General features: G+C 44.1%; 1 protein-coding gene across 3 annotated transcripts in view; it reads right to left on the minus strand.

The window, feature by feature from the left end:
- TAOK3 (TAO kinase 3) overlaps window positions 1-26,638 on the minus strand; it is a 74,530-nt gene that overhangs the window by 21,479 nt on the left and 26,413 nt on the right. For 2 of the 3 annotated variants that reach the window (XM_063416149.1, XM_063416146.1), the window contains exons 3-14: window positions 20,524-20,613; window positions 19,139-19,349; window positions 16,897-16,968; window positions 15,898-15,999; window positions 15,579-15,624; window positions 14,841-14,937; window positions 12,910-13,023; window positions 11,277-11,368; window positions 9,258-9,351; window positions 7,813-7,894; window positions 5,225-5,392; window positions 2,384-2,590 (exon numbers count right to left, since the gene is read on the minus strand). In XM_063416149.1, the coding sequence (XP_063272219.1) occupies window positions 2,384-2,590; window positions 5,225-5,392; window positions 7,813-7,894; window positions 9,258-9,351; window positions 11,277-11,368; window positions 12,910-13,023; window positions 14,841-14,937; window positions 15,579-15,624; window positions 15,898-15,999; window positions 16,897-16,968; window positions 19,139-19,258 (1,194 nt within the window). In that variant the 5' untranslated portion in view covers window positions 19,259-19,349; window positions 20,524-20,613. The remainder of the gene's footprint in view (window positions 1-2,383; window positions 2,591-5,224; window positions 5,393-7,812; window positions 7,895-9,257; window positions 9,352-11,276; window positions 11,369-12,909; window positions 13,024-14,840; window positions 14,938-15,578; window positions 15,625-15,897; window positions 16,000-16,896; window positions 16,969-19,138; window positions 19,350-20,523; window positions 20,614-26,638) is intronic. The other variant, XM_063416147.1, reaches the window with a different exon arrangement.

Consider the following 26,638-nt stretch of genomic DNA (forward strand, 5'->3'; position numbering starts at 1 on the left):
AGCCAAGCACCACACAGGGATGGGCTGCTCCTGATCCCTCCAGGCCAAGGCTGCCTCTGCACACCAGGCAGGAAGCACTGGAGGCTCAGAGCTGCATCTCACACCTCCAAAGACTCCTCCAGCCTGCACTCGGCTTGCACGTGACATTCTGGGGCTGTGACCCAAAACACCAAAAGGTCTCTGACACTTCAGAGCTTTGAGCCATACAAAATATCAACACTCCAGGCCGTTTTGCCATCTTGGACCCTTTGCACAATCTGGAGGTTGTTAATTAACACGTTTGTGGCACACCACAATTTTACACAACAATTTTGACTTCACCCATGTCAAAGTCATCTCGTATGTGACCCTATACCCACAAAATGCTGCTTATGTTCATCAGTATTTCCTTTTTAGCCTTTAAAGGCTGATTAAAGGTAAAACAAGAGCTCAAATTAAACTGGAACCCCAGGTTCTTTCTGTTGTGTTTGTGCAGGGCTCCAGAATGATACCCAAAACTCAGCTTCATCCCAGTTTTCAGAAATGCAGTTAAAGCACAAAGACAAACTGAAATCTTGGCAGAACAAGGAACTATGCCTTGAAAATAAAGTGGAATGTATGTGGATATAAACCACCTTGAAATGTCCAGCTCCAATTTTAGTCTCTTCACATATTAATACACACATGAAGCAGTTTTCCATTTTAAAATGCATTCCCCAAGGGAACAAAGAATAACAAAAATAGTGTACTAAATTAAAACAATATATTTGCAGGCTGGAATATGTCTTGCCACACAGAGTCCAGATCTGCTTTATGAATTACATACAGCAGAAGGGAACAATTGCCAATGGAGAAGGAATCTACTTCAAGGATCAGCAGTCCTAGCCAATCATTCACTGTTTTGTGAAGCCCATCAGTACAGACCTGGGCTTTCTGCTTCCAAAATTACCCTAAAAACCTGTGTTAAGTGATCTGGAGGTGGTTTCTTTTGTAATACTTCAGTTACAAGTGTGCAAGACACCTGGGTTCTTTTCAAACCAGGTAAAAACTTCCATGTGGTGTCCTGTTTGTGCATCCTACTCAACTGGACAGCTACACACAAGTCTAGGAGGACTGGAATCCTGTATTTGCACTTTACAAGGGTCATACAACTGTTATAAAACACAATATTTGTCTTAAAACAAGCAGGAACTCTATTCCTTCCACAAACGCCATTTATATCTGGTGGGTGCAGCGCATATTTTGTTTTTATCAACTGTAATGACTTTGAGCAGTCATTATAACCCATGAATTCTGTGTAAATCAGCCCCTCACACTTCCTTTTTAGTGCACAAGTAAATATGGCTATTTAGCAACGTGAAATTAAAGTTAACACACATTTTGAAAGCCTGTACAAAGTAAGAAAGAGCTCCAATCATAACCACCCAGAACATCCATCAGTGGTGCTGCTTTTCATTCAGGACAGCTCCAAGGGCTGGCATTTGGTACCTAACACCTCATTTTCACCTTTCTGAATAAACAATCTTCTCTAAAGATGCTGTCAAGTGTCTTTAGGAAAGAGGCAAACCTCTAAAACCTTTGCAACTTCTCTGCCAGTATCTTTAGTATGTAAGTCCATGTTTTGTTGAAGACAAAATTTTTCAGTAGTTCTTAACATCCAACGACACAAACCCTGCACTTCAGGAGGAAAAACTGCTTACAAATATTTAGTTAGTTACAACCAAGCTTTACTGTAACCTTACAGAAATTCATACTTTTCATGCTGTAGCAATGTTTTAGCTCCTCTGGCAAAAAGCAATGTACACTTTGAAGTTCCTTGCAAATGAAACCAACACAACCAACCTACATTTTGTTGCCCACTAGCAAGTGACACTGCTAAGGCCAAGCCAAAACTATTTTAGTCAAACAGTGGAGATGAGATGCAGGCTTACAGCTAGACAACCTTAGCTGGATATCCAGCCCTAGGAAAACAAAAGGCATCAGATCACAGCATGCAGCAAAGGAGCAGGAAAGCATCGAGTGCAACTTGACTCCAAAGGTACCTCGTGGGAAGGGTCTGAAGCTCTGCACTCCCCACAAGGGAAATCCAAGTGCAGGCAGGTTTTAATCACACACTGTGCCTGGCAGAGGGTTAGCTTGGCTGCCAGGACCAGCACAGAACACAGGACAGGCATTCCCAAGGAAACAGGGATGTTCCAAGCAGAGAGGAGAGGTGCACATGCAGGGCTGGGCATGCGGGGAGGCTGGGTGACCCTGCCTAGGCACTGACAGCTTTCAGTAACAACCTCTTTTCATGGGCAGAGGTTCTTCAGCTGCTTTTAAAGACAAAAACCCCACAGAACTTGACTCTGGCAAGCCCAGCAGCAGGTCCTGCTCTCAGCACAGAGCACCAGGGCACACGTACCTTCTTGTGAACAACGGAGGAGGTGGAATTAATGGTGCTCTCGTCACTATGCATCATGACCAGCTCAGGGCTGCTCTCATCCAGGACCTCCTGCATGCTGCTCACACTGCTGCTCTGGCTGCCTGTGCTCACAGACATGCTGGGGATGGAATGGTTGCTGCCCAGACTGTCCATCTTCCTACTCAGGTTTGATCCATGCTCACTGTCCTATAAAACAAGGGGCATCAGTTACAGATCCTGCAGGAAATCACCTGCTCAGCACATGCCTGCAACACCCAGAGCTGGTTTTAAAGGTGACTCTGCAGACTTCAAGGGCCTTTGGGCATTATTTTGCCAACTGCACATCTCAAAGGGCTGTCTGGGTTCTGGAATGCTCCATATCAGGCGGGCAGCCTCTGTCTTTTCCCCTGCAATCTGATTACATCAGGTTTCAAGGCAGTTTTTTCAACATATCCTTAAGTCTGGGCATGGCTCTTGGCTTGACAGGAGACATCCAGGAATACTGGATGGCTGGTGGAAGGAGCCTCATAATTAAGAGAAATGATCCAAGTTTGAATTAAAACAATGCTTCAAGTCAGAATCTGCTAGAACACATTTCCTGAATCAGAAAATATATAAGACAATGAACTCATTTATTATTTGACAGATTCTACATAGTGCAGAGGTTTTAACCTCCATGTCCCAAGCAGTCAGCAATTTGATTTTATCAAGCTAAAAACCCCTTGAACCTTGTGTTTCAGCCAAGATATAGGTGAGTGAAGAATCTTAGCAGCTGACTCAGACAAGCCTGCATTATATAGGGGTTAAAACTTGGTTATACATAAATAAAGATTCCTCATATACGAGGTATTTTTGGTTCTACAGACAAATATCAGACAAATACTTTGTTCCTCCATACCCACAGGAGCACAGTAATGCCAGAGTATGCACTTAGTCTGGACTGATTTAGAGAATTCATGGAGTCCTTTGTAATTAACTACTGGCACCAGAGAAGCTCGCAAGGAGCTCACAGTGAGGACAGAACTCTGAACATCCTTCAGCTCCTGGGGTGAAGCAGCCCTGACTCACTGAAATGAGCAGCCTGCTGCTGCATCCAGTTTGCCCTGGCCTCTGAAGGGAGCTTGGGGAGAATTCCATTACAAATCAATTAACGGGGAACTCATTTTGTTGGAGACCGACAGAAAGATAAAATTGAGACTTGACAGATTTGCCTTTGATTGTGTGATTATTTCTTAAGCAATCAGCAGATCATTCAGAGCCTGCCTGAGAGCACTTAAAATCCAGAATAATACTATTTTACAGAGAACACAGGCACAGGGGAATGAAAATATTTTCAGGATGCTTATACAGAGTTGCAGAAGAAATCACATAATGAAAGCTCTGAGGCTGTGTAATTAATGAATGTTTATGCAGGAAGGACAGAGATGAGATTGCATATGCAACCTTAGCTCTGGCATCCTGACTTCAACTTTCACCTTCTGGGAAGGGCTCTGAGGAAAGCATTAGTAATATTTTGCATGTTAAAGATTTTTAAGGTTAATCTTCCACCTTTGAAAGCCCAAGGCGGAGGAAGGAAGTGCCTGGTGGCATTTCCAGTGGGGCAGGTTCTGTCCCCAGTCCAGCAGGAACTGCAGCACGTGCTGGGTCTGCTTTCCCTGCCCCGTTAGTGACACGCACGAGCAGTGACACCTCCTGTGGTGGGACAGGGCTCAGGGTCAGTGCAGAGCATGCTGTGCACATGCAGAGTGTCAGCTGCATCCCTGCCATCCCTGCAGATACAACAGCTCTTCCTCAGGAGCGGGGACAGGAGGAACAGGACACACACCCCGGAGCCAAACACCACCACGTGTTTCCTGCTGAGCCTGGAAGTGCCCAACAGCCAAGGGGGAAATCCATTCCCTGCACCTTGCTGCCTGTGACTCTGCTGGAGCACAAAGTGCCAGTCCCCTCCTCCTGCAGCTCCACCTGAGACCCACGTGCCCATTTCTTCAACCAGTTCAGCTTTAAAGGAGCGTTTGACACCCCCAAACCTCAAACCCAAGCCCCTGAAATCCTCTGAGCTTGGGCACCTCGCTGTGTGTTACTGCCTCACTGCACTGGAACACAAGGAACACAGACATCAAATTGTCTGTCAGTGTTTTTCACTGAGAAGCAGTCATGGATCTGTTTATGCATTGTGCCTGCACCAAGTGACATTAATTTCCATCTAAGCTCATCAATTGAAAAATGACTGGTTTCCTTCTCTCAGCCACAGTTAGGGTCAATTATCATACACTGATTAAGTGGGTTGTTTATTACAAGATTTAAAGTGAAGCTGCATTTTAGGTCTTTAACCTTTCTCTTCTTTAACATTAAATAATTTTTTAAAAACAAATCTTACTAATGTGGTGATTTGCTTTTCAGCTCATGAGAGGCCAATTACTTTACAGTAAAGTTATGGTAATTGAAAAAATATTAACATTGATGGAGTTGTTTTGACTGTGCAGATGAGAAAGAAAAGCCTAGGCTGTCAAAGACCCTCTGCCACACAGGCTGGGAGCCACCTCTCACAGAGAACCTCCCTCGGAATGAGTTTCTTCCCTAAGGCTTCCAGAAGAAAGGGCAGCACGGGAAAAAATCCAAAGTTTCACATGTACAGTAATTGGAAGAATGTACAGAATTTAACACTGAGCAAGGACTGCTGTCACTCATTATCCTCTCCTGTCTCTCTGCTGATCCAGATGATATTCCAACAACACTCCTCACCTAGGCTGTGCTTGTTCTGACCCCCAAGGACAGGAACATCTCCCTGGCCCTACAATTCCTTCCAACAGTGTAAAAGGGGTGTCCAGTCCCCAGTACCTCCTCCTCCTCCTGGGACTCGTTCAGGGGCCCGTTGCGCGTCTCCTGGAACAGGATTTTCTTCATTTTCCGGTACTGCAGGTTGTCCAGCTCCCTCACTGCATCCTTGGTCCTCTGGATGAGGTCTATGAGCACCCTGGGCGGTCGCTCCCGGCGGACAAAATCGTGCTGGGTTAAAAGAACAGCTCATTTCAGACTCTGGGGTTACACCAGGGACAATGGGGGACTTCTCAGAGCCCTGAAGTGACAGCTCCCGTTCTGCAATTTATCTGTTCATATTCAGTAACTGGTAATACCCTTTCTCTAAGACTCCAAACACACTGAACTTGTGCTGGGGTCAGGTTTCCTGAGCTCTCCAGGCTCATTTATCCCTTCCTGAGCTGGTTCACTCAAAACACACCAGGTGACACTTCAAACCTTGGAGGCACAGGAATGAACAAAATGCATCCAGAACAAAGAAGAATCAACCTGCAAAGATTTATCCTGCATCCATCTATTCCAATTTGCACATACAACCAGCAAGGAGACCACCAAGTTTATTTATACCTGAAGTTTTTGTAGCCAGAGTTGAAATCAAATCAGGCTCTTGCCAACTCCTGCACAGGTTTTAAGTGCAGAATTAATACATTCTTTAATGGTATTTAAGAACATGATTAAAGCCTCTTGTCTGATTTATCAGATACATTCTCCTGAACTGGCAGTGGATATTAAAGTCTGCAGCTTTCCCATTTAACCTTGGCTAAAGCAGACAACCTGAATGTACACTTGCCAATACTCTATATTGGATCCCTGTAGCTGCTTAGTAGTTCCCAAGGGGGATGGCTTTAGGCCACAAACATCCTCTGCATGCTTGTAGAAAAATCTACAGCAAAACCAGAAAAATTTGCAATGGAAAAAAAAAAAGAAAAAGAAATTTTGTAAAAAAAAAAAAAAAAAGTTGTTCTCTACTGCACATTGCAAATGCCACAAGGGACTTTTGTTAGAGCTTCAACAGCTGGAGCCACCTGCGAGGGAATTCTCAGGAGGGTCACCTCTGCCTGCTCAGCCTCACAGCTCTCCTGTGGGCTCAGCTCCAGAGTGAATTCATCCCCTGGAGCTGGAACAACCAGCACATGGAGCCCCAGCCTGCCCTAAAACAGGAGCCTTCAACAAAAGAGCTGAAAGGATGAGCTAATCATCTTTTAATGATGTGTAAATAAACAAGGAAAGCATCATGCCACAAGTGATTTCTCGTTTTTAACTGAATTCAAGCTTGTGCATTTGAGTTTTGCTACTGGGGACAGCCAGTCATTCCAGTACCCATTTTTTGCTTGTAGTGATGGTGTTTATTTTTGAATCAGAGCTCAAAGTTCTAAACATCATTTCACACAGAAACAAAATGAATCATTTCTGCTCCTCAACGCAGATAACCACCATTTATTTCTCTGTGAACAGTAACAATCTGCAGCTTATTTATGATTAGGAAAAAAGGATCCCATTTTTATCTCATTGTACATCATTTTTAGAAAGCAGTGAGGCATTTGCAACCATGTTCCTGAACCTAAATCCATTCTATGTGTGCACTCAAATATTAAAATGTGACCATGTGAAAAGTGTAGGGCAGGCATAAATATAAATAAAAGATAAATCTAAAATACAGAATATACAGGATTTCAGACTCAGATCTCAGCTCTAACTGTTTGTACAGACTCCAGCCCAAGGTACTCCTGAAATCACATCCTTCAATGAGCTCAGCCTGTTCCTAGAGAGCAGCAAGGCTGCCAATCCCCAGGAATGAATCATTCCAAAACTCACAACATAAACCTATTAGCTGGTCAGGGTGCTACAAGTAGAATCAGGGAACAAAACACTGATTATTTGCCACAGCACAAAAGTACCACAGGAAATAAAAAAAATACACCAGGTGCCAAAGGGAGCACAAACAGCTCCTTCATCATTTACCTGGAGAGGTCATTGGCACCAGCAGCCAGAGGGCGAGCAGGGCTAATAATCAATTTTAAAGAAAAGCAATACTTAAAAGCCAAAGTCTGATGGAAAAGGGGCTGGACAGGATTTCATACCCCCCTACCTTCTAATGGAAGGCTGCTCCTGAATTTCCCAAAAGCAAATCCCTTGGAGCTGCAAGCAGTTCCTCTATTTCCCAGGTAAACTGCACTCAAATGACTTAAACTGGAACTGATTTATGATTCACTGACAAAACCTTGGCAAACTCTACACACATCACTCCCAGGTCCCATTTCCTACAGGCTCTTGGCAATTATGAACCTGTAAAAACCCTTTCCAAAATGATCCAGTTATTTCCAAAACAAGTTTAATTAATTGGGTTCAGTATAGAAAACCATTAAATGCATTTAAACAACTTTTGGGTCTGGTAGTTTGATTAGGGGAGGAAGTCAGCCTTGGCCTATCCCCTTAATGCTACTTTTAACTGCTAAGTGTAATGCATGAATGGAGGGAAAAAGAAAATCAAAATAACCAACCAAAGAGTGGATTTTTGGAAGGGCAAATATTTGTTCACCAACTTTACAATTATTTTGGTAGACAAACAGATTTCCCTCCAGATTTCTGGAAAAGATTTGATAAATTACCCGTAACAAATCTGTTGATGATGGCCTTTCCTGAGGTATTTTCTGTAAGCAGTAATCAACAAATCCCCTAAAGGAGTCTGACCTGCAAATAAGAAAAAAAATTAAAAATCTAAATGTAAAAAAGCTGCTCAGGATCTGGAATATATTTAAACTTATCAGTGCAAAGCAAACAAAAAAAAAAAAAATTGGCTAATTTGTTTTGAAGTTCTAAGGCAGAGAAAGTAGCTGGGTTTTTCCAAATTTCAAGTTAATCTCATCAATTCTTTCTCAGTTAAAAGCTGTTGAAACAACAAGGACACACAACTATCCCCAAGCACAAATGAGAACCAAGTTAGAATGTGTACCAGTCCCTATTTATGATTTCACTTCAACTGTTTAAAAACAAACAGCAGTGGAATTATTGGGAACCCCAGAAAAGCACTCACTCATCTCTGGGAGGTTACAGAGGGAACTCTGCCTCGGTAAAACCCAGTTCAACACTTGAGGCTTTGTTTGAGGTTTTATCCCAACTGGAAAGGAGGAGAGGGATCTTTCCAGTGCCACTGGACTCAAAAGGAGCACAAAAGGCACCTTGGTGACTCCAAGAGGGCAAACAGGGCACTGTAAACAAGTGCCTGCAATCAGGAACACTGATGTGCTGTGTTTATCCACAGCCCTGCTCTGCACTGCAAACCCTGCACACGACCTGGGACCACGCTGCAGGCAGCAGAGCAAGCTCCTGGAACCTTGAAAAATGAGCAAAACAGGGAGGATGAAATAAGGAAATTGGAGTGGTCTCGATAAAATGATCAGCAATTAACAGTTGTGCTGCTCAAATGCCCAGCAGAGAAATGGGGGAACTTCACCCCTCACCAGGAGCTTTTGTTTCAAGCCTTCTGCAGACTCTGCCATTATCACCCCACAGCAACATTCCAGTCTCAGGCACAGGGAACAGGGCAAGCCCTCTGCTCCCACAGAATAACGAAATTTTCTTGTACCCAAGCTCAGATTTTGGAACAAGCCTGGAGCATGGGGAGTATTCACTGGCCACAGAGCTCTGAGGGCTTTTGGAGTCACCCACTGACAAAAAGATCCAATTCCCTTCACATTCTCCTCCCTGTCTCCACATTTCAGCTGCACAGCAATGCTAACAACTCCTCTGCCAACAGGGATCTTTGGCAGCTGGAAATTTTGCTGATGCTGAGCCATGGCTGGTTTAACACACCTGAGAATATTTTAATTCCTACAGCAGCTACACCCCAAAATTAACACCTCCACACTTTTAGATTGTACAACAGCCAGAGTGACACAAGGTCAAAACTGAGCCAGCCTACACAAGATTTGAGAACCCACACAAATCACTGCCAATGAATCAACATGTTCAGTGTCAGGCTTGAACTGTGCAGTGTCACAGGGCATTTCCAGGGAAATAAACAACAAAAAGCAGCTGTTAATGGCTCTCTTACCATTCATTTGATTGTAACCTAGGGGAATCGTTCTGGGCTATGTGATATAAGGCACTCATTGCATTCATGTTGAAAAGTGGAGGCTTCCTTTCAGCTGGAAAAAGAAAAGAACAGGAAGGTGTGATAAGGCTGTCTGGAAAGAAATGAGAAATTGTGGAAGTTTGAGCAGGGTATCACTGCTAAATCAATACTCAGTGCTGCTGGCATCACACTTAGACTGATTATTTTAATATTCTAAGTTAGACCAGGACACCCACTCAAGGAAAGCTGCTGTTCACTTGGAGAGAGATGACAAAATCCAAAGAGAGCAGGATACAGAGTTTGCAGTAAATTTTTTCTTCAACTGCAACATCTCACACCTGATCTGCTGTGGCAAAATCAGCTTAAACTGAGTAAAACTAATCTTAGGCACAGCTCAGGGCCAGGACATGCTGTATCAATGCCTACAGATCTTTGGTGCACTGCTGGAACATGTGGATTACAGGAAAAAGTGGCTGCCTGCCTCATTTGTCACTGCAAGTGGGACAGGCTACCAAATTCACTTGCCAGATGTGCCATGAACTCCCTTTCACTGAAATCCTTCCCAGTCCTTGCACCAAGAGGGAGCTGCCCAGCAGCCCTGACCTCTCAGGAGGGCAGAACTCAGCTCTGGGGGAGGATGGCTCTCACCAAGGTCAGTGGTGCCAGGATTTCTCAGTTCTTTCCACAGCCAGAGCAGTCCCTTGCAATGTAGACAAACCACCACCTCTGCTTTTCCTTAATTACTACATACTTCATTGAGGAATTAAGACATCAGCACTCAAAGAAAGCCAAGTGCTGCTCAACAAGAGATCTCCACCCACTGCTGCCTGTGTTCAGACAGGGAATCACACAAAGGTAAAGCTCCAAGTTTAAAAAAGTTTAATGCTTCTCAAAAGGGTATTTTTAAAGAAAAAAAATCCATCATCTCTGTAAAGTGGCTGTGAGGTTCCTGAGTGAAAAGCTCCACAGAAATTCTAGTACCAAGACTGTGTCTACAGAGGGTTGCAGAGTCCCTCTCCTACTGCTGTGATTTTCTCCTTGAGAGGCTGTGACACACCTGAACTCCATACAAACAAAAATCATTGGCCATGCACAACAACAGAAGTCTAAAATTTCCAATTCTGGCATTCTTTATATCAAAATACAGACCATGTCAGCATGCTGGCACATGAAATACAGCCATGTTAGTTACTGGTTATCTACACCATCTCAGTTCTGGAGACAACATTTCTTCTGCACATCCCCCTCTTTGTTATCTCACACATTTCTGCTGATTAAACATTCACCAATGACATTTTCAGTGAACTCACCCACACAGTAAGTTACTGGTGAACTGCTGTTAAGTAGAATCCATACCAAGACTGATTTTTGAAAATAATCTACTCAGCACGTGCAGTGTCAATATTCAAACTTGAAACACACACTCAGAGTCTACTCTGTGTACCTGCCATCACATCCACCTCTGCTCCAGGCCCTGGGGATGTGTATCATTTGCCCTTTGCAGTGCAAACCCTTTTCTTCTCCTCACGTACAGAACCTGTCCACGATGATTCATGGCACCAACTTTTCAGCTGAGACTGAAGATTTTTGTTTCAGAGAGCAGGGGAAGTAAGAAGAATTGAAAATTAAATGTAGGTCCCTTCTGACACACAATCCTTAGGACACCAGTTCCCCTGACACAACAGCTGGGACAACTTTCTCAGAGTGCAGGTTGGAAAACACAGATGACAAACCATGGTTTCCTCTCGCTCAAGAGCAAAATGCTCTGGTTCTCCAGGGAATAACTCAGCACACCAGACTAACAGGAAAGCACAGTGCATTAGTGGCTTGCTCTTGATTTGCCAGCAAAAAAAAAGATTTAACTCAACTGTCAGAGTTCTCCAAGTCAGGCATTTTAAAGGGGAAAACTGATGAGGAATAAGGAGCTTCCCTTTTTGCAGGAGCTCCTAGCACAGTGCAGAGTTAATTCCCCACCTCAGCTGCTGTGTGCTCACTCACCTAACTCGATGCATGTGATCCCCAGGGACCAAACATCCACCTTCCCGTCGTACTGCCCCTCGTCCATAGCAAGGATCACCTCTGGTGCCATCCTGCCAAGCACAGAGCAAAGCTGCCTTAGGGGACACACGGGCTGAGGGGGATCCATCCCCTCTGGCAGAGCCACAGACCAGGAGAGACAGCAGGGAGCTGAGGAAAAGTGTGCTGGAATGGAACAAGGACTGACCACGGCAGCGACTTGTCAGAGGAAGGGGGAAAAGCAAGAAAGGAAAGGGAAGGAGGAGAAAAAAGAGGAAAGGGAAGGAGGAGAAAAAAGAGGAAAGGGAAGGAGGAGAAAAAAGAGGAAAGGGAAGGAGGAGAAAAAAGAGGAAAGGGAAGGAGGAGAAAAAAGAGGAAAGGGAAGGAGGAGAAAAAAGAGGAAAGGGAAGGAGGAGAAAAAAGAGGAAAGGGAAGGAGGAGAAAAAAGAGGAAAGGGAAGGAGGAGAAAAAAGAGGAAAGGGAAGGAGGAGAAAAAAGAGGAAAGGGAAGGAGGAGAAAAAAGAGGAAAGGGAAGGAGGAGAAAAAAGAGGAAAGGGAAGGAGGAGAAAAAAGAGGAAAGGGAAGGAGGAGAAAAAAGAGGAAAGGGAAGGAGGAGAAAAAAGAGGAAGAGGGTGAGAAAAACAGGGGAAATTGGGAGAAAAAGGAGGAGAGGAGGGGAGGAAAAAGGAGGAGAGGAGGGGAGGAAAAAGGAGGAGAGGAGGGGAGGAAAAAGGAGGAGAGGAGGGGAGGAAAAAGGAGGAGAGGAGGGGAGGAAAAAGGAGGAGAGGAGGGGAGGAAAAAGGTCAATCCAATCATTTTCCTGTTAGAATACACTGGCACATGGGAGACCCCCTATTTCCAAAGGCATTGTAGCTGCAGGCTGACAGCAAGGGCTGGGAGAGCCCTGAAGGCTCCCCTTGCACCCTCCCCCAGGCTTCCCTTTGGCACACCAGGAGTGTTTCCAGCAGACAAATGCAGCCTGTGGGTGCAACTATGAATGGAACAGGGACATTGGGAATAGCAGGGACATACGGTGGTCCAGGATAAAGGGATGAAGTGAGGACAGAGAAGCAGCAGGCCAAGCCTGCAAAAATTCAGCCTCTTAAATTGTGTTCTTCCAAAAAAAGGCTTCCTGCCAAACGGCCTCATTCCAAGGCTGGGCCATGGTGACCTCCCAGCACTGCCTGGGGCCTCTGCCACAAAATCAATGGAGCGTGGAGCTCTGCTGGTCCTCGGTGCTGGGAGTGCCAAGGAACTCAGGTGACCCTTCAGCAATTCCTTCAAAACAGGATTTAAGCAGCTGTGCAACTTCCAGTCCGACTAACAGGATCCCCTTTCTCCATGAATATCTCAGTGCCATCACCTGTGGCAAGTGTGAGTATTTGTAAGGCAATGGCATTGCAGGAGTGGAGCCATTTCCAGGCACTGCACAGCCTAAACCTCTCCTTATGGACCCTGAGGAAGGACAGACTTCCTGAAGATCTGGACACAGGAATGTCAGAAAAACTGCTTGGCTAATGAAGATTTTATGCAGGTATTCTTATTGTATTGCGAAGCACTGGCAAGGGAAGAGAGCAGTTTTACAAAGGACTAAAGCACTGCAGGCTTCACTCACCAGTAAGGCGTTCCCACAAAAGAGTTGGCAGGGGAGACTATAGATGCAGACCCAAAATCAGCGAGTTTCACTTGACCTGGTTCTGTTAGAAGAATATTTCCAGCTTTAATATCCCTTTAATGGAGAAAAAAAAAAAGAGAAAGAAAAGTAATTTAGCATGATGCAAACTCTGGTGAGATGCCTTTGTCTGCAATTTGTAACGCTGGGACACAGACACAGAGAGGAATTCAGTGGTTGTTTCAGCAGCAAGCTCAGAGTAACCTCTATTCCCCCATTCCCTGGACAGCACTGCTTCAAAAGTAATATTATGAAATATTTCATCCACAAGTGCTACTCGAACATCCCAACACTTCTGCTGCAGGACAAGTGCTGAAGTCTTGTGGGTGCAAGAATGAACACTTCAAAAGTACAAGAGAGACAGCACAGGCTGTCCCCTTCACTGTCACCTCCACTGCCAACTTCTCTGTACAGCAGCCAAAGGATTGGAGCATCTCTCCCACAAGGAGAACTGGAGGCTGAGAGAACTGAAATGGTTTAGCCTGGGAAAAAGCAGGCTTCAAGGTGACCTAACTGTGGCCTTCCAGTACCTGAAGGGAGCCTACAAGAAAGATGGAGAGAGATTTATTCCTTATTTACACGGGATGGAGGGACAGGACACAGGGAATGGCTGCCCACTGACAGACAGCAGGGCTAGATGGAAAATTAGAAAAGAATCCTTCCCTATAAGGGTGAGGAGGCCCAGACAAGCTGTGGCTGCCCCTGGATCCATGGAAGTGTCCAAGGCCAGGTTGGACAGGGCTTGGAGCCACCTGGGACAGTGAAAGATGTCCCTGCCACGGCAGGGCTGGCACTGGATGAACTTTAAAGTCCCTTCCAAGCCAAACCATGCTGTGATTCTATACCACGGCTCAAAGGCCACATCAGGCATCAGCAACATATCTGCCAGCTTTGTACTTGCAATTAAATAATAAAAACAGCAAAATTCCCTCCTTTTCCATCCCCGGCGCGACGCGGGCGCAGCAGGGCCTGCACTGCCGCCCCCTCGCCGCCAGGTGGCGCCGCCGCGCCAGCTCCCCGCGCGGGGCCGGACCCGCGGGACCCGCTCCCAAAATTGGGTACCCAACCCCAAAATTGCGTCCCCGACCCCAAAATTGCGTCCCCGACCCCAAATCCTGCCCCTTCTCCCTGAGTCTCGCCGTTCCCGCCGGCAGAGGAACTGCTCCGCGGGGCTGTGCCGGGCAGCGCGGCGCTGCTCCCCGCCCGGGCAGCGCTCGCCCTCTCGCCCTGTCACAAACCCAGGGATGTGTCGCTGCTCCTGGGCGGGCAGAGCGACCTTCCCACCCCAGCAGGTAAAAGGTGGAATGCCCCTGGGATGAAATCCAGCTCACAGAAAAGCACAGCATAGCTGGGGTTGGAAGGGATCTCTGGAGATCGCCCAGTGCAACCCCCTGGAGGAGGTGACCCAGGAATGTCTCAGGGTGGGAAAATCCACCCCTCCCTGGGCAGCTGTTCCAGGGCTCTGCCACCTTCCATGGAAAAGTGCTCTGATTTCTCCTCTGGTAGTTTTATCCTTGATTTACACTTCCATCATCCTACTGTGTTTCCATCGCACCTCTGTGGCCCCTCTGCTATCAAAAACCAGGCCATGCAAAACCAATAGTTTTACTTATTCACATGTAAATATATTTTAAAAAAAGATCTGGTCTTAGAAATAGTCTAGCTCAGTGAACTCTGATTTATTTGGCACATTTAGGGTGATACTCCTTAGTGCAACATTTCTGTGTATTGTTACCAGGATCTGCACAGAACAATTGCCATCAAGGCAGAGAAAATGTTGGTAGAATAAATTTTTCCAAGGCTGTTTAAAGCCAGTGCAGCAGCTCTGAGACCCCAGGGAGCAGCAGATGGGAGGGCAGCAGCTCCAGCCTCACCTGTGGATCCTACAGTGGGAGTGCAGGTAGGCCAGCCCCTGCAAGGCACCGTGGGTGATGGCAGCAATCTCCACTTCCTGGAGTGGCTTCTTGTGGACTGTGGAGGGAAAAAAAAAAATCAAGATAATAAAATAAACCAGAAGAAATTAAATGGGAGATTTTCCTCAGAAAGTGTTTTTTAAAGAAAGGAATCTCACCGATCTGCTACAAAGAGAAATTAGGGAGGAATTCTTCCCTGTGAGGGTTTTGACATCCCTCCCAACCCAAACCATTCTGTGATCCTGTGACCTTGGCCCCCAAGGAACACAGGTTTTTGTAAACTTTGACCTTCATTCCCTATTTTGACTTAGATTCCCCTATTTCTTTGCAGGTGCTGTTCCAGTGTTGAGGTCACATCAACCTCCTGTTCTAAAACCCATCTGTAATTATTCCTGCACACTGCAAGGCAAGGACAAAGGTGATCTCTGCAGGATTTTATTATGGATATTCCAAAAACAGGCAGCCTAAACAGGCACAGATTACAGGAACATATTTGTACACTTTTATACCTTCATTTGACAAAATTAAAATGCCCATATCTGCAGCACTGGGAAAACCTCAAATTCTTCCTAGAGAACGGAGCAGGACAGACAGGCAGACCTCCTGTACCATCTGCAAAACCCTCTGAGGAAACAGCTTCCCATCAAACTCAGGTGGGGAGCACTAGCAAAAAGAAAATCCAAGATGTATCGAACTTACCTTCTAGTAGATCAGAAGCTGATCCTAAACAGTACTCCATAACCAACTGCAAAAGAAGAGAACATCATGCCTTCAAGTATCTCTGGAAGCATTTTGAAATTAGAAAACGTCTTTGCATTCCAAATTTAAATCACATGGTGGCTTTAACGCCCTGATTAAGAAAAAAAAATGAGTAGTAGGTTTTGTTAATTTTCCATCAGAAGATGCAAAATTTGACTTTATTTTAGTACTGCTCACCACAAACCCAAAGCCATTTCAGTGCCTGTGCTGAGGATTTGAGAGCTGCAGTGTCCATTTGCTCCAAGTGCCCCTCACTCACCCACGCCGTGTGCTCCTTCAGGTAACAGCCCTTGTACTCTATGGTGTTGGGGTGCTTCAGCTGTTGCAGAAACTTGACTTCTTTGATGATATCCTGCCATTTCTAATGAAAAAACAAAGCAAGAAGTATAAATACATTTCTCTTCTTGATCCTCTACATCCTTTCATGCACCACACACTGTAGGACAGTCTGGAATGTGACCATAGAACTACTTCACAATATGAAGATGCAAAGTCAGTGTTGCAAAAGCACAGCTGTAAATCAGTTGTCTGGGTCCCTATTGCACTGAAATACTCCCAAGATATATTTAACAGCTTGAGGACTGCCAAATTTTTTTTTCCTCATTTCAACTGCCATACATTTTACTTAAATGCTGCTGCTTTGCAAATTGAAGTGTTCAGTGGCCTCAAAGTTTGTAAGAAACTACAGAGAGTAGCAGTGAGCTGCCCTCCTTCTGTAACACAGCACAAAACCACTGACATTTGGGAGACCAACAAGCAAGCACGGAAAAATGAGTTTAAGCCACCCCCGTTTGCTCTTAACAAACAAACACACCCTGCACATCCACACACCAGTCCAAAGGAACAGTAGCTCCAAGCTCCATACAAAAATAAGAGGAACAATTAACAAGCAACAACTAAAATGAGATTGAGATTAGCAGGTCTTTGCAATTTGATAGGTCCTCAAGAGTTTCAGAGAGCTGTGCTCCAGTGGCCAGTGTGCTCTTAACACACTTTTTAATAAAATTATTTCTGAAACAAGCCCCATCCAGGCACTCTGAATCCCCACTCACTTCCTTAAACTGAGCTATTTGTCAAAATTTGCATAAACTCATTTTCTCTCCCCAAACCTCCACGATTCCCATGGAAGGGAGCAGCAGCTCCTGCATTAAAAGCTGTTCTGTTGGGGTCAAACCAGAGCTGCAGCTCATTTCACTGCCCAGATTTCCACTGGAGCTGCCACAGCTCCTGAATGCACAATTGCATTTATTCCTCTTACCTCATTCGTTTGCTTTCCACTATAGGACATCTTCTTGACTGCCACCACCTCATTAGTGTGGGAATTGGTAGCCTGGGGTAGGGAAAGAGAAACATTGAAATAAGCAAGAAATAGGTTGAAGAAAGTTTCATTTTTTCCTCACCTCCCTACAGAGTGAGCTGTGCCTGTGGCAAATGCAGGCTTTTTTTTTTCCTATATTCTTGCAAGCTCCTACACGTCAGAGACATCTTCCTCAGGATAAGATTTACTACACAACTACTGGGACACTTTTCCCTGGTTTTATCTGTCCATATCCACTGTTCCTCCCTCAAACTTTGTGCTACCTCTCTACTGATATGTAAAAGGCCCAGTATTGCACCTACTGAGAACCTGCAAAACACAGTTTTTATTGGAATTGTAGTAGAAACAGTTTTAGATGAACTGTTGGCAAAGTGTTTGCCAAAGAAACAAATAAAGAGGTGTATCAAAATCTCCCTGATTTCATCCAAAAATTCCATACAACACTGACATTCTTAAATAACTATTTCCAATTTCGAGCTTCAGGATGGTTCAGGATGGAATTTATCTCAATTAAAAAGCCTTTCTTTCACTGCACCAGATCCTAGTTTTGCAATGAAGACTATGCAGCCATCAAAATTCTACTTTTCTGCAGCCTGAATGATGCAGAGATGGTAACTGGAGGTTAAAAACTCAGGTTTGGACAAGATCTTTCCTTGCCTGGACAGGGACTGCCCTCATTTCTGCATGTTAAGGGTAAAAAATGTCATGCTTTTGGTCTTAAAACAGTTGCTAAAATCTCTGTACTTCCAACCATTTTAGGGACAAAAAAATAGTGACAGTTAAAAGCTTAAACTAGAATAGGAGCTAAATGTGGTAAATCCTCCTCTCAAGTAATGCATTAACTAATGACATTTTTTGAGGCATGTGGGGACTTCAAAGAAAAACTCTGTTGAGTGAACCAGTGGAGCACAGGAATTATTGAAGGGAGGTGACACAGGCCCCTGACAGCACACACTCCTCAAATGAGGCAGAGAAAGCTGAAAATGAGTAACTCTGGGATAAGGCAAAGCCTTTCCCCACCACTTGCCACCCTGATTCAGCACAGAGAAGATCAAGAGTGTTTAACTCAGATGTATTAATGCTTTCTTTCTGCCTGTCACATTGATTCCAAGTGGCTCCACCTGCCCGTGGTCTCTGTCCTTCCAGCTGGGATTTGTCCCTGAAGGACACACTGCCAGTTCCCAGAGCTGTGGGGAAAGTTCTGGCTGCACCAAGAGCTTGGGATGCCCCTGCCTGAGACAACTCCCAGGGCTGGATGAGCACACCTGGGGAACAGTCACTTGCTGAAGCAGTTTGGGCCTATTTGAGATGATACCTTGAGAAATTATATTGTTGTCCCTCAAAATACAACATGAAATACTTATATGACATAAAATTTAAGGTTCCTCTCCTTACAACAGTTCCACCAACACCTCCATCACTTCACACAACTCCAAACAGTGAATTGAAATGTTCAAAATAACTCATGCTGCCTATGGCCAGCTAGAGGTGTCAGGGATATTATCTGAATACTTTACTTTATTCAGAAACCCAGTTCTGGTGAGCCTGATCCTCCTGAATGGCCAACCATGGATCCAAGCAGCTTTAAGTGATTTTTTCAATATTGATTCTATTTCAGTCTCACTATTGCAAACTGGATTATAATTATTTCCAATTCCAGTATTTTGGATTTGGCTTTGTTTGATACCAACTGTAAAAGCACCATTTTTCTCATTTCCAGATTAATTAAATTCCCTTGCCTGTATCAATGAATGCCGTACATCCTTCCTACTTGAATTCCCATTCCTCTGAAGACTCTCTCTTTGCTTTTGCCATAAAGGAATTTGCAGTGATTTCCAAGCATATGAACTCCAAGTATCTTGAAATTCCAGTTTGGCAAATGAATTTTCAACTGTTTAAATTCAACTTTCGGCATCAAACAGCACAAAACACCATATACTTGACCTGGACAGTTGGGTGCACTATTAAGATCATAGTAAACTGCTACTCTAAGTCCAGCTGGAACATTAAAGAGATCAGGAGTGGTTTGGAAACACTTCTTTTTGAGATGTGTTATCACAAAACGAATGCACAAAATACACTAAAAGCTCAAGGAACACCTCCTTCTACAAACGCTCAAAAACCTCCAAAATGTCACTTGAAATGACTTTGTTCCCCAAAAAAAAGAAAGGACTCTACTTACAAAGTAAACTGCTCCAAAACTTCCATGTCCAATTTCATGCAAACCCACGAATATTTCCTCAGGATCATCTTTGTAGAACAGGTCAGCTATTTCTGGGTCCTTTGGCACCCCTTTGCGCATGTTGAAGCGTGTTAGGAACTGCTTTGTGCTCTCAAGTCCCAACCAATTTCCTCCTTCATCGACAAAGCCGTTTGCAGACAGCTCTCAGCACCTGGTGGGAAAGCTCATCTTTAATCTGCTTCCCTTGCACATGCTTCTGTTCACACTTCTCTGGCAGCAAAATGAGAGGAAACACTTCCAGCAGCAATAGGCTTCCCCATCACTTCCTCCCTCCAGCTAATTCTTTTTAATTATTAGTCCTATTTAGATAGAGAGATTAAAATGCATTCGGGGTACAACAGCTCTTTATCTCACACAGGAAGCAAGTGCTGCAGTGACACTAAAGTCCACTAGAATTCAAGAGTCCTGTTGCTATGCAAAACATCCTGTGACAGGAGTTTGTTGTTCTTCACGCTGGGCTCCCCGTGTGGCAGTTTTTAGACTCTCTCTGTTGTTCCTCCTACTTTCCTGGGCTGTTTGCTTTGTTTCTCTACTCCCAATTGCCAGCTGGTGCTGGTGGAAAAGTCAGCTGCTATTCCACAGCAACACTTTGCAGCCATGTAATTGTTATTTCTCTATTTATTTACTCAGAGCTGAGTGACAGCCAGTGCTGCTGGATTGTGATCGCTCCCAGCACGTGGAATTGCTTGTGAAGAATCCTAAACTTCATAATACAAGGCAGATCTTTGCCTCCTTACACTCTTCCCTTACCACAGAACCGAGCTACATCTAAATGAAAACTTTCAGTATTCATCCCCAAAATTTTATTTGTGTGGAAAGAAAAAAAAAAAGAAAGAAACATCCTAATATCAGGAAGTTTTCCATTTCTTAACAAAACATCTTGAAAAATCCGCATTGACTCATTAAATACTGGTATGCAAAGCATTGATGGGGGCCTTCACTCATCTGCTTTTGGTGAAACACAGCAGAGGAGCCGCAGCTGAGTCACCTGGAGCAGTTTCCATCAGTCTGGAGCAAGTCTCAGAGCTACTTTCACACTGTGGTTCAGCACTTCATTTACTGAGGCCACAACCAACTCCTGCAAACACACACCAGAACCTTCAGCCTACACCATGACAGAAGCCAGGGCAACACTTAATGGAAGACCGGCTGAAATGTAACAATCTGATAAATTTTAAACTAAAACACACATAGAAAAGGCTTTTGAAGGTTTTGGACCTCAAATGCCATCTGGATGAATGCAGAGTTTTGGCCTGGTGCTGAGACAGCCTCCCTGGCTCGGGGTCAGTGATGGAGCAAGGAGAGGAGCAGTGGGAGGAGCTCACCTGGATAACTGTGGCACCAACCATGCTCTGTGGCTCACATTCCTTCCAGCAGCATTGTCCTGTGCTCCCAGTCCTCCAGACTCTCCTACTCTGCAAAGAAAAACAAGAAACTGTATTTAGAAAAATTATTTTGAAGTTTTACACCTTATCCTAACACACAGAAACACCACATCCAGTAAAGGCCAGTGACTGCAGGGCCCCACTGGAAAGCACAAGGAGAAGTGGCTGGGAATGCTAATGGTGCATCTTTAGGTGAGGATAAGCACTTCTGTGCTCCAAAGCCCTTGGACTATATATCACTGGAGGACAGAAAACCAGGAAAAGAGGTTAAATGCCAAGTTCTTTGGCTTTTATAAAGACTCTTAAGCTGCTAGGCACAGAAGCTCCCTGCTTTTTAGATCATCCATAAAAAGGACAAAGCTCAGAAAAATTCCCCACACCTGGCAGTGTCCAAGGCCAGGCTGGATGGGGCATGGAGCAGTCTGGGATAGTGGAAGGTGTCCCTGCCCATGGCAGGGGGTGGAACTGGATGGGCTTTAAGGTCCTTTCCAACCGAAATAATTCCATGATTCTGTGAGGAGCTGACAAAGCTGCGTCCCTCACTTGACTCTCAGTGCTCCACCTGATGACACACAAGATTCCAGGGAAAGTCCTGGGCATTATTAGTAAGTCAAACACTGCTGAGTGCCACCAGGGACAATATGAGCAATGAAGAGATGGAAAAGGAGTGCCAGCCAGTGAGCCCCATCAGACAAAACCAGGTCACAGTGAGGGATGTCACCCACTGCAGCCACCCATTCCTATGGGTGTCGGGACACCCCCAAAGAGCCACTGCTGTCCCCTCAGGGGTGTGGGACACAGGGAGAGCTGGGAATCAGCCTGAATCCATGGAAAATGTGGTGTAGCTACATGCACAGCAGAAGGGCTTCCAAGTTAAGCACAGTGCAATAGTTACATTGCCAAAATCTGAATTAATAGGCACCTGATTTCATGACACACTAACTCATGCTCTTCTTTATTAGGGAAAAAATAAATGAGCAGAAATCTTCCTGCTAATAGCTAACATTACCAAAAATGTTATTTTTTGTTACTTTATCTCATCACAGGCCAACACTATTGAGCTGTTAAAAAGCTATTTGAAGAGTACCAAAAGAGGTCCTGCAATGTTTTGCTTTAAAAAAAACCCACCTCAAGTATAAACAAAAGCCAGATGAATGAAATGATTATTCATTTTCAGCTGATCAGCCTCACCCAAAGGTGCTATATTTACTACAGCCCTGCAGACAGGGTAAAGAATGCAGTATTTCAGGTCTGGCATTCTTCAGCCAACAGAAAAATCCATCTGGCTTTAAAAAATAAAAACAAACGGATGGAGAAAACATCATCCATCATTAACATTATCCATCTCCAGTCAAATGAACCTCTCTGCCATTAAGAATGCCTATGCAGCTCCACTATTCAAGGTATTTAAAATGGAAGGCTAAATGTCAATACTTGAAGAGTTAAGCCCTAAGTAATAATGTCATTTTCCAATTAGGGCAGACATGAGTAGTGAGGCAAGTAAATCTGCTCAGTAAATCTGCTCAGCTGGACTATTATTTCCCCGTAATGAATAACAAAAAACTCAGGCTGGCAAGTGTATCAACAGCAACCTGAGAAGCTGAGCCGTGTTGATTGAACATGATCAGAGTCATCCATACGAGCCCATAACCACTGAGAGCCCTCTGCACTGACACCAGCACAGCACCAGATCCTCAGTCTGGGTCTTGGACAGTGTCAAACACCACAGATACAGATCACACTGCTTCCATTTGGGCTGCCAAGGCCACAAACCCTTAACATCACAACTCTCCTCTAAATGTGTGGAGACTGAAATTAAAATGGTTTCAATCAAGGCAGAGCACTGTAAGAGTTGAGTGTCTTTAGTATAAAAACCTTAAGTTCAAGGTATGGTCCATTTGAGCAGGTTCTTTTCACTACCAAAGTGTTGAATTAATACTCCAAGAAACAACTTCTATTAGAAGCATGATTTCTGCTTCTCATCCTCATAAAGCAGCATTTGAGACCCTGCATGTCCTGAAGACCTCAAAAGGAAACATCATTAATCACACTGGCAGTGACTTAGGGGAGTTACAAGTGACTCAAGGTTTTGAGGGTTTGGGAGGTCAGCATTTTGTTCAGACAGCAGTTTCCTCAATGCTAAGGCAACCCTCTCATTTAAAAAACGTGAATTAACTGCTTTTGCTACAAGTGTCTGCACAAAGGTTCTCTCCTACCACTTATAACTTCCAGGTGCTGCACTAATAACAACAGAAAATACCTGGACCTGAATATAAAAAACAAAATATAACTGGGAGCATTTTCAAGAGGAGCTAAACTACCAACATTTCCAAATAATCCATGGATCTAAAACTATGTCTGTCAATAAGATAAACTTGAGAACTCCAAGTGTGTGGCTTGTGAAAACACAGTTTGAACTGCATCCCCAGCACCATAGGGCTGTTTCAGATGTGCCCACAAACACACAAAATTTATTTTAGTTCCAACTACACCAGGGTACTTCCCAAAACAAGGACAAAGTTTTCCACTTCATGCAGAAAAACAAACTACAGGAAACAGGGTGGACCAGCAGCAGATTCCACTCAGAGGAGGAGCGACATGACATGGCTCATGCACCCATTTTTAGATGCCTATTTTGAGGGGAATAAATTCACACCAGAATTATTTTCCCAAGAATGGCAAGCAAAGAGCCCCATTTCATCACTTCGGTCTCTCCAAAACCTGGAATACAACGCAAAGAAGGAAATTTTGAGATAAATTCAGCTGATAACTGTCCTGAGTAAGAAACCTTTCGAGCTTGAAGTAAGGAAGGTGCTCCAGTTCCCCTGCAGTCCTCACCCACAAACTGACACGGTTTTGTTGGTTTGATTTGGGCAGGTTTTGTGTTGTTTTTAAGAAGCTGGAGCTCTTCCCCTTCCCTTTTATTGGTATGTATGGCTGCCTGGCCAGGCCAGACACAAACACTTCATCCTGGGCTGATCCCCTGCATGAAGACCACAGCCTTGGACGAACAGCCCACTATTTCAGAGAAGCCTTTTGGAGAACACTCTGGAACCTCCACGTTTTAAGCTGTTCAGTGTCATTTCTTTGATTGTTAAGAATGACCTTCCCAGCTAACTTGATGTAAGTAAACACAATATGTGTGTTTTTCCCAGGCACTTCACCCATTTTAATGCTCAAGCCAGTCAGATTCACATACCTGGCACAGAAACTCAAGCTACGGACAGGGCATACAAAAAGCACCTCCACTACTAATTTAAGCCTTTGTCTGCTTAAATTAATCACCAATTCTAAGACACTCAGGCAAGATTTCACTCGGGGCTAGAAGCAGTAAGTCCTTCTCATCTCCTCTGAAGCAAAATGATTCACTCAGTATGGAACTGGAACGGAAGGTAGCCAGAGACCTTCAGCAGAAAAGACAAATATTCCTGAGCATCTGGGGCTCTGCAGAGATCAGGGCAGGGTGCTCCAAGGGTGGACAACGTGAACAGAACCACACCAGAGGTACCAGCAGCAGTCCCTCAAACACCACCTTCAGCGCTTGGCTCTTCCAAGGAATAACTTCCCAGAACATCCAAGTCAGTGCCACACATCATTCCTATATCAACATCTGCCTGCAACCACAGCTCCTCACCACCTCCAGCCTCTGCAGAAGTGCAGGAATTTCCCTCTGGAGCGTTTGGCTCTGCAGTGCAGGTGGAATTCCACCCCGGCACCCGGGGCTCAGGGCTGTCCAGAGCTCGCGTGTGCATCAGGTCGTGTGGAGTTCACACATTACTCATGCTAATAAAACCCTGAATCACAACTGTTCTGACCCAGGCCATCGCTGCACACTGCCCCTGGGGTATGAAATCCAGCTAATAACTTGCAGGGTTTGTTGTAGATAAATACCTCCACAAAACCAGCTTTTTTTTTCCTGATGAGGAGCAGTAGTTTTAAAGGAAACATTCAATTTGTAATTCCCCTATGACGTTTTGCAGGACTATTTGTGCAGCAGAAGACAATAAACTTATTTAAAAAATTAAATATAAGACAACTTATTAAAACAAATTTAAAAAAAAATAAAATCAGTGGGCTTAAAGTCAAAAAACCATCAGTTTTAGTCATCAGGAATGTTTCAACAAGTATGAAATCAAGCCACAGGCCAGCCCTCCCCAAAGGAATAGTCCCAGTTGTGCTCTGGAATTCCACTGCTTTGCTAAATAAATATAATCACAGCTACCCAAAATCATGGGGTACAGCCCAGGCTTTAGTTTAAAAGTCAAACAGCATAATTCTCACAATAGATATATAATGAAAAAGCAAGAGGCACTGGCTGTAGCTTCCCAATAGTTTTCCTGTTGAATTTAAAACAATTTAATGAAATATGTATGCCCTTGTTAAGTTTAAGGGTAATTAATGAGTTTTGGATTAGAACCGGTATTTTACCATAAAATCTAGAGAGCATTGTTAGACTTTCTCAGGTTTATTTAACAAGATTAAACACATTCAGTCATGAAATAAACCTTGCCTAATTAAAAATAAAGGGAAGAAAAAAGGCTTCCTGCTCCCAGCAACAACATTTCATAATATTTCATCATGGCACACTTGAAATAATTCAGCAGTACATCTGGAAGGGAAGAAAGACCCATGAATCATTTTAAACCCTAACATACATAAGCCCAAATAACATCATACACAGAAATACAAATTGCATCAGATCTTCTCACCAAAACATCTCTAAAAAGCATCACAGATGGGTCATGAAATTGAGAAAATTGCCTCCCTATTTTCACCATTTTTTCCCCTCTCTTTAGTGTTTTTATCAGGCCCTTCATCATGTTGCTTAAAACTCCAGACCATTATAAATTGATGAGTATTATGCTGTGTGTGCTACTCAGAGGCACAAATAAGTCATTGGATTTGTTTGTGGAAGCCTCAAGAGACACCAGCACACTCAGAGTTTCCTACCTATTAATGTAATGGCTTCCAAAGAGCTGGATCCATTTTGTGGTTTAAAGCTATTTTTAGGTATTTTAAAAAAAGAGTTTATATTTTGACCATCACATCATTGAGAAAAATAAAACAAAAAAACCCCTGCAACAACTGACAAATCTATTCCCAGAGCTTTCCAGAGTGTCCAGGGTGATGGTGCAGTGAGATCTGAGCTGCTCCAATTCACCTGCATTCCAGCTCAGGGCTCCAGGATCCCCATGGGGACACTGAAGCCACCACAGTGGCCACCAGGTCATTTAAATAGCAAACAAGGCTGAAACCTCATCTCCATCTCCAGTTCAAGTTTTCCTGAAGTGTAAGAAGTGACTGCCACAATAAGTCTGAACACAACAAAATTCTTTGTATTTTAAAAGTGGTTTGCTTGTCATGACTTAGATGGCCTGACTTCTGATTTCTCACTTAAATCTAAAAACTGCAGGGACTGTTAGATTTAACTACCTGAGGTTAACATATAATTATGTTACCAGACAGTTACTGTGTGCTAGTCAAGGAAAAGATGTGTTTTAGGAGAAGTACATGAACATATTTATGTAAGAAAAGCCTGTGATGCCATTTGGGGAAAAATGTGATTTTATTATATAAGTGCAGGGCAGTAACAGCCCTGGTGTAGCTACATGGATTTTGTCATAACATTAGCTGACTTTGAAAAAGGAGTTTTCTATTTTAAAACCCTGTTTATTCTCTTTGTGCAAGAAAATGTAAACTCAGGTACTGATTTTCTGGAAGCGGCATCACGGTCAAACCGGCCAGAAGGAATCGTGCAGGAGGTCCTTACACAAAGCAAGAAAACAGATCCAGGCATGAAGGAGGGAAAGAAAAGCCATTCCTTGGTCATGCAGGGTGAGAACACCTCTCACAACAACCCAAATTGCAGGGTTTAAACCTTTTTCTTCTCTTTGAAGGGACAGGGGAAGGGATGTGTGAAGAATGTTCCTTATGAGTCTAAGCAAATCCAGGAATCCTCACCATGACTGACTATTAATGAAACAACACCAAATATCAATTTTACAGAAGGTGAGTTGCACAGGGCTGTGCATGTTGCTCCTCCTCTCCATGGACA

Source organism: Prinia subflava, chromosome 19, assembly GCF_021018805.1.
Source record: "Prinia subflava isolate CZ2003 ecotype Zambia chromosome 19, Cam_Psub_1.2, whole genome shotgun sequence".
NCBI lineage: Eukaryota > Metazoa > Chordata > Aves > Passeriformes > Cisticolidae > Prinia > Prinia subflava.